The sequence below is a fragment of the Fragaria vesca genome, linkage group LG2, assembly GCF_000184155.1.
Source record: "Fragaria vesca subsp. vesca linkage group LG2, FraVesHawaii_1.0, whole genome shotgun sequence".
Classification (NCBI taxonomy): domain Eukaryota; kingdom Viridiplantae; phylum Streptophyta; class Magnoliopsida; order Rosales; family Rosaceae; genus Fragaria; species Fragaria vesca.
Genome location: NC_020492.1, coordinates 3,867,807 through 3,876,475, shown reverse-complemented (window position 1 = coordinate 3,876,475; position 8,669 = coordinate 3,867,807). Strand labels below are relative to the sequence as shown.

Sequence of the window (8,669 nt, the reverse complement as noted above, 5' to 3'; positions counted from 1 at the left end):
ACTTTGTGTTAGAGATTTAATATGGCCTTTTGCATATTTTGCACACAATTATTTGATGAGATTTGGCAGATTAATTATGTCTGCTTAATTTTTTTCTTTGATACCTTTCTTTGATTGAGAAAATATATTGTTGTTTGGGCAAGACTAATAAGATTATAAGAAGCTCATTCTCAATATGTCTTGGATAAACAACTCGTCTCTTTAAAACTTGAATTTGAAAACTCCTTCATCATTTATCAAAATTTGATTGGGTGCCTACACTTGATTATCTAAATTTGTTTGTCTTTGGATATAAACTAAGATTAAAGTTTAATCTGAATGTTTTATGATGATACCTGAAATACTACTGATAACGTGACATAATATTACGAGATCGATAACACGAATATGTCACATTTTTGTTAATTTTTTTTTTTTTTTTTAGTTTCTTTTGTAGAAAACCATGGCTCCACTAGAGTGTTCTCGTAGCAATGGTGGAGGACATGTCAGCACTCCAAGAATCGAAAACGTGGTCAGTCACCCAAAATCCAGACCAATTTCCTCCGAATTAGCAGGTAAACTAGCCTAGACGGCAACACTGCATGCTTTGTTGCTTTGGTTGAACATGCATCAAGATATCGATTGATCTATTGGGTCCAGTTATATTCTAATCTGTGTAAAGCTTTCAACTTTGCTAGTTGAGTTATATATGATTTTGGTCAGTCGCCGCATCACTAGCTAAAAGATAGACGAGACATCAACAATGGACTCCAGCTCCATCTTCAATATTAGATGCATATATGAGGTTGTGACTCGTGACAGAAAATGGCAACTTTTTCCCCACCCCCATCCATAATATGTGATCTACAGCATTTCCGGCCAGTTCGAATCCGGCCGTTCTAAATAATCAATAGATCACAGCTCACCGACTGTACATGAGATGTTCCAGAGTTTCCTTAATGTAGTAGGAAAATTTAACCTAGAACATTGGAGAAGCCAAACGGGATATAGGGTAGACCCTCTGCAGTCCAACAACGGCAGAGACCTAACGAAACCAACGCTTTGTGTTTTCTGGTGTTCATTGTTTCAGACACAATTTTCAAATCCAAAATAGGAAATACTCAGATTAGGTTTTTCGCTCCGGCCGGCGCATGTTAGTGGTGGCCCTCCTATCCCCATGTGGTCGAAAGGCGGAACCCTAACATGGGGCTGTCGTCGTTGAGCTGACCTTACTGGTCAAACTCAGTCAAACCCTTCAAATTCTTCTTGCGCGCATTATTGCAATGTCAGTCGACCCTTTCGATTTGATAATGAAAATCGTTGACCTGATCGGTCAATGTTGTCGGACGCCCGAGGACCGTTGATTTGATGGGGATTTCTATAATGACATTGTTTAGTCCTTCCCATTATCCATCGACTTGAACAATGAACACCATGATCCATCTCTAGCTCAATCCCAAAAACCCAGACAGACTACTGTTACTTTCGGCGATGAGTATGTCATTGTTACAATGACAATGAATAATCAACACAAGGAATTAAGAGGCATGTCCAGATGAGGAACTGAAGAACTTTACCAGATACTACTTACTTAACAGAGACGATGAGAACATTACATATATATACATATACATTTCCATTTTCCTCAATATATAGGAGAGGAAGAGTGCTTGTATACAGCTAACTAATAAGAGGTAAAAGCCCCTTTTTCTGTATTCTTCAGATACAAAACATACATGAGATGCATGACATAGAGAAGACCACATCAGGTTCCAAAAATGCCAAACTCAGAAGCCAAAATTAGCTATTTCATCCATCCATATTACCTCTGGCGCCTCCGCATGGTGGAAAAAGAAACTTTCCGTGTAATGGTTAGCATTAGGAGTGAGTAGTCAAATAATATCAGTTCTACACACGTGTTGTCAGGCTGCGGGTAATGGTAGACGTTTTAGTTGAATTATATGTGTTCTCAAGCTACAGTCCTTGACCTGTTATAATTAAAAAGGAAGGATATGAATAAACATGGATCGAGTGCAAGTTCAGACACAAAAGATAGAAATGATTAAGATTGACAGCATAGCCAGACTTACTTGCATGGCCGATAACGTCGACAAAAAATCTTTGCATTGTTCAAGCACAAGACGTTCTGTTGTAGTCACCTTCACAAGTTCAGATACCAAGGAATTCATTTCTTCCACCTGTAAATGACAATTGCAGTTAGAAAATTTCCTAAACAGCTTTAAGCCTTTAGCTTTGGCTTCATAGTATAAGTTTATCTATAAAAGATAAACATGGCATGCATAGTATTGGTGTTTTCCTAGAATCAAAGTGTCATAATGTCAATAAGATTCTTCATGGCATATATTAGGAACCTGCTCAGGTCCACAAATTGCCAGTTGATGTCAATTCTTCAGACGTTTTTTTCTTTAATTTTTCTCTACAATGATACATCAAATTATTGCTTTCATTCATATCAGAATAAGAATCTTCACAAGTTTACTTTTTGGCCATCCTAGGGAGCACATCTTAGTTGTATATCATAAGTGCTGGTATATGCAGGAACTTAAGAATGTAGGTCTTGCTGGCTGTTATCGTGACACAGTAAGGTAACTGACTGTTGCTTGTCCAGTTAGGTCAATCAGCTAGTACTTCAAAAACTACATAAATGAACTAGGTGTGGGGTTGGAAAAGAAACTTTTGAATCGGCTTCATCTGTTCTGGGAAGAAGTATATAGCATATACTAAATCATCAAAAGTTTCACCAGTGTTCTACTCAATCCAAAGTTTATTTTCCAATCCAACACCTAGTTCATTTTGATCTTCCCTCAGGTTCATTTATAAGCTAGTTTGGTAGTTCATGAACTTACAGAAGATCAGAATGTAGTTCAAATGATTTTGCAATACAGATGGCATCAATGATATCAGCTAAGAGAATCAGAAAAAGAGTCGCAATAAAAAGGAATATATTACCTTTGATGAAAGAGAGCATATCGAGGATGTCATTGCCTGCATCACATCAGCTGCTGAGACCACAGAATCTTTCAGCTTTTGAAAGTCAACCTAACAAAAGATAAGCAATGTCAATTTTAAGATAATAATGGTTCCTAGGTTCAAGCTAGGTACTAGACCCTGTATATAATTTAGCATAAAAGCTACATACTATTGCTTTTCCAACAACCGGAAGACGGAGGGTACTGGCTTGCAAAGCTTCATTCGCTCCTAGCAAAGAACTAGAGTGATCTCTATCCAGAAGAGCCCATTCTTCCAAATACGTGATCTACAATCACCAAGTTCAACAACATTCATTCACTATGATAGAAAATGATATATAATATATAATATATAATATATAATAATAAAAAAAACAAAACAAAACAAAATGGGCTGTGAACTGACAATAAAAAAGAAGCTATATGCACTCAACCATCAAGTAAAACTTGCTTAATCATAGTACAATCATATCCATAAAAAAGTCTGTAAGGATAAATAAGACTGAGCAAGAGAAAAAAATAGCTTCCACATGTTCCAAAAGAAAAAGAAAAATAAGAAAACAGATTACATTGCATGAATATAAATACAAACTCGGAAAGCCATTTTCCTTCTTTTTTTTTCCAGAAAAATATCAACTATTATGCTGGCGGATGCAGACACTCTCTCCTAACACACATATCAGGGGCCATAGCTCCATTATCCACACATGAGATCACTCTAGATAAAGATTAACCCCTGAGGACCTATGGATGCTCCACTAAAACATATCGGTGGCAATAGATAAATGATTCGTGTTCAGAATACTACATCCAACAGATTGGATTTGAGATTGACATTTGTAACTCTGTACTTCAACAAATCACAAGATCTAAGTTGAGAGTGTATAAGTATTTATTGGTAGCACTCAACTGCGGTTACCATGAGTAGAATTTTTATTACAGAAATGACAACAGCACTACACAGTTTCCCTGAACTGAAATCATGCAGGAGAGGAGACTTTAATACACAGATTAATAATTGGACTAAGCAACAAAATCATCCATTTATCCGGTCAGGGGTTGCCAGAGAAGAAAAATTTCCTGGCATCTTACCAGGAAAAAGACTCAACAAATGTTAAAGCTAATAAAGAAGAAAGCCCCATCTACTTCTCTAATTTCACATACTTTTATGGAATGGAAAAAGGTTGCACATCTTCTTAAAGACGATGGAATACAGCAAGGTAGATTACTTCAATAAGAAATTTCCGGTTATAGTACAGTCCAAACACCTCTCTTTGTAACTACAAACCAAGCTCCCAAAATAAAGAGACATTATTAAAGTAGTGTTGTTATCCCTAAACTAGACAGAAGTAAAGTTCCACCAAAATCATAAGATAAAACTTCTAGTATCAGCAATACCATTCCAACATTATCAATATTCAAATGAACAACAATTGAAGTCCTCTGCACTTGACGAGAAACTAGCACTAATCGGAATTGCAATAATATTATCTGAGATTAATGTTTTCATTTATTACTTTCAACTTGCTCCGGTTGGAGAGATTTCCATATTCCTTATAAAAATCTTTGGTTCTCTTTTTAAAATCAGATGAATAAAGTTATGATTTGAGGGAAAAAAAAAAAAAAACTTATCTAGATCCCAAAACATGAAGCTAGGAAAAACGCAAGTTAAACTTTGAAACCAGTTGGCATTTACATCAACAAAAGAGCCATTCATTTTCATTGTAGAGGACATATGAGGAGTAGTTTATGATCATGAAAGTAATGCAACCTTATCTCTGTTTTAGTAATTTTTAATCCACCTAGATTATTGGAAGCTAACCAATGCGCACAGCTTCCTTAAAGGCACCAAGTTAGCTCTAATAAACAGCTATATGATGTAATAGGACAAAGGAGGTCAGGGTGGACAGAACATTCTTTCCAACATATTTCCTTTTGTTGATTAAAAAGGGCCAAACATAGAACACAAAAAGCATTTAACTAGTTCCAATATTATGATCTGACTTACTATATCAGGGTAAGATTATCAACACAATATCTTGGGTTAACTTTCAGAGAAAAAGCTCTTCAGAATTCGACATAGCATAACAAAAGAAACAGCAAGTGCACTAATCCAGATGGGTGCAGAGGTAACCACAGCACGGTATCAGTTTTTACATCTTTGAAAATATAGTTCAAAGTTATAATAAGGATGTTAGCAAACTAGAAGAAATGATTTTGAATAATCCCAAAATGAGATAAATATGGAACTGGGTTGATGAGAGCAGTAAATTCAGAGGCCTAAACTTTTACATAGCAAACCACACGCCCACATAGGATGGGTTATGACACAAAACTTAAACATGAACACTTAAAAGAAATGAGTTAGCTTCATTAAAAGAAAAATTGGCAGGAGCTGCTTATATCGGTACTATATAACACCTTCTATTCCAGTCAATGAGACACACACAAACAAACTCACACATATATGTATATGATGCATTTGGAGCAGAAAATCAAGCACTATGAATAGGGTAAAGCTCTAAATCTTACTTGTCCTTTGAGGATAGAAGTTAGCTTCAACTTATGCCTCAATAAGAGTAACTTGACCCTTTTAAGTGTGACATTATGCCGTAGCTCTGAGATTGTTACCCATGCATTCCAAAGATTTTCCTGGAACAAAGATATACAAATTTAGAACAAGGAACTGTACATAAACTTGAGCATCTTGACCAGCTTAGCAACTAACGTATTTTGTCGCATCTCAGGCATTAGGCAGTCAGAGATGCCAGAATGAACTACTTGTTGTGACCCTATTGACAATAGGAAAATGTCAACCGATCCTTTTTCATATGTGGATGAAGATATAAATGAATGTTGATAAATTTTTGATGTAAAAGAGCTCAAACAAACTGTACGAGTACTCTTTTGTGGCTCAGATGAAAGCATGAACTAACATAGAATCTTAGGTCCAACCAAGTTTATACATATCAAAACCTATGAACACATTCATAAAACACATACTATTTTGTAAGGTGGAAAAAAAATAAATAAATAAAAGATTTCATATACCTAAGAGATAGCTATTACCAGATTTTTATATCCATGCAAAGTGGAGAGGTAATGTGTAATACTTCAACAGTTATTAGGTCAACTGCTTTTTCCAAAAAGAATGCAGTCAATCCATAAAAACAGACAGACAACTCATTAATGAGGGATATAAACTGAAAGAGGAAAAAGAGAGAGATTGGACTTCTGCTCCAGTCGTTCTATTAAGTCTGGTCCATTCCAAAACGAGCGTTTACTAAAATGAAGGCATCAAGTGCAAGGTTTCTACAAAGAAAAAGTATTAACATTTTAACAAGAAAGGGTTTAAGGACTAGTATTAATGCTTCTTAATGTTGAAACCAAAACAAGAAGTACATCCATTATGAATTGGCCGATAAGTGTTTCATGTGATAAGTTTTTTTAGGTCGTGGGAAGCCAACGCAGTCCTAAAACATGACAATATGGAATCTCTATCTTATGAAATACCAGAAAGGGCAATCAAGTAGTCTTCAAAGAGAAACCTTAAAATGAATTCCCCCTCCTAATTTTTACTTCATTTAAGTTATTCAAAGAAAAAACAGATAAAATCTAGATAGGGAAGAATATAGATATCTATGGATGTTGCTATTGGTTGACATGGGTATAACAATTTTTTATTTTTTTTTTTGAGAAAGACATGGGTATAATAATTTGGTTTATAATAATGAAATAAAGGATTAACTTGTTACTTTCTGTGCCTTGGATGTATGGTTATCCACTTATCCCTCTTCCTTGCATACTAGGTGAAAGCATTCCATATGTTTTTTCTACCTTGGGGCAGTTGTTCAACTCAATAATCACTGTAAGAACTTTCACGAATTACATTGTTGCTTCTAGTTTCCTAATCTAACCACTCCCTTGAGTCTCAGCGGCACCAAACTATTACTTTAAAATAAAACTGATGACAGTACACACCTCATTCAAGAGCTCATTCATGTTTTACATCTGATGCCATTTGTATCAACCATTATGCAGCCTTCACTATTTCCTAAGACCAAACATTTCATATATACAATCTAAAACCTCCTTCCTTAGATAGACATATTACAATATGGAAAGAACAAGTTGAAACATAAATCATCAATGGTTAATAATATGTATATGACTAGACAAGCACCAAATACCAAATCACACAATGAAAAAAACAATGCAACTCATAGCACCAAACCATACCTCTGCATTCACTCTCTGCACCATGTATGTAGCATCTGCCCTTGCATTTACAAACCGCCACTGCACATAACGGTTATACAGAAGCCGGAGCATGTGTGCGTCAACAATGCGGTCTTCCCCCTTCTTCCCTCTCCGAGTATCAATAGAGAAACTAAGAAACGAAGGCGTACTAGCAGCATAACCACTACTCAACTGACCCGGACCACTAAAACTATTCCTCGCCCGAGAAGGACTAGCACTCCCCCTGGACGGTGACAAAGACGAAGACGTCCACAGCTTCCCGGGCGAAGCAGGCCTAGTAGCTCCTCTAATGGGAGAAGACATTGTCCTGGGAGACGACACAGCGTTGCTATCACCACCATTAAACTTCTTCGACTGAATGTACTTCCCCGCGGCCCCTGCTCTCGACACAGGACTAGTAGCCAGAGGTGACCCGGGGTCCTGCAAGCGCCGCAACCTGCTATTAGTCTCCTGCCAGAACCTTGCAGACACAGCAATGCCGCGAGGGACGGCAGTTCCTCCTCGGCTCTTGGCAGCCCCATTAGAGTCCTGAACACCTGAAGTGCTACCGGAGGAGACACTGTCTGTATCGGAAGCGGTGAGATCAGACGGCACGGAGGACTCATTAGCCGAAAAACTAGCATCTGGGTTGTGGTGAGAAGCTCTCAAAGCATCTGCATTGCCACCCAAATGCCCCAAATCCAAGCTCAACCTACCATCAAAAGACGATCTTGACCTTGATCCTCCTCTGCTACTCTCATCAACCATAGACTGCTGCAACAACAAAGCCCTAGCTACCACACCAGATCCAACCCCATTATTCACACTACCACCACACTCCATACTCCTACTCAAACTCACCGCCGGCTGCCGGCTCCGTCCCGGCCACCGGTGCTGCTCACCGGGTCTTGAATTCTCCACCTGATCTCCTCCCTCCCTCCTCACCGGCGTCGACCTCCGACGTTCCGGCGTGGGCTTCCTCGCCGGAGTCCCCACCGCCGCCTTGGTCTTACTAATCGGAAGCGAAAACGCCTCGCCCTGAAACGAAACCGACAAGCTCCGCGTGGAAGTGACCAAAAGCCGGGTCGCGGCGGAGACTTCGGAACCCGCATTGCTCAGGCGCTGCTCGGGTCGGGTCTGCGGCGTACCGGGTCGCCTCCGGTCCACGGATTGGGCCCGTTTCGGGCCCGAATTCGACGCCGGAGTGGAATTCATGGACCTGGAGAGCAGCGGCGAAGGGCATCTTCTAGAAGAAACCGAAGAAGAAGAGACTGTGGTGGAAGTAGAGGTTGAGGTTGAGGAAGAAGGAGAAGGAGTGGACATGTACTTGGAGGAGACCTGTCTGCCGCGAGAAACGACGCGTCGTTGAGCCGCAGCGGCGGCAGCGGAGGAGGCATTGTCTTTCTCGGGTAGAAGCGGCGGCCGGGTCGTGGGTTTCGGGTCGGAAATGGCAGCCACCAT

The 8,669-nt window shown here is 39.0% G+C and overlaps 1 protein-coding gene across 1 annotated transcript; it reads right to left on the bottom strand.

The window, feature by feature from the left end:
- Nucleotides 1–1,697: 1,697 nt before the first annotated feature.
- On the bottom strand, nt 1,698–8,669 carry LOC101313278. Its single transcript, XM_004292080.1, has 6 exons — nt 7,209–8,669; nt 5,502–5,621; nt 3,140–3,256; nt 2,950–3,039; nt 2,070–2,177; nt 1,698–1,967 (listed from the first exon to the last, which is right to left on the bottom strand). The coding sequence occupies exons 1-6, from the start codon at nt 8,667–8,669 to the stop codon at nt 1,902–1,904; spliced, it is 1,962 nt and encodes a 653-aa protein (XP_004292128.1). The 3' UTR covers nt 1,698–1,901.

Coding starts and splice junctions, on each gene's coding strand:
- LOC101313278 (XM_004292080.1), bottom strand. CDS start 8,669: ATGGTGGCTGCCATTTCCGACCCGAAACCCACGACCCGGCCGCCGCTT. Junction 3,040..3,139: donor CGGTTGTTGGAAAAGCAATA/GTATGTAGCTTT, acceptor ATCTTTTGTTAG/GTTGACTTTCAAAAGCTGAA. Junction 1,968..2,069: donor CGACGTTATCGGCCATGCAA/GTAAGTCTGGCT, acceptor TAATTATAACAG/GTCAAGGACTGTAGCTTGAG.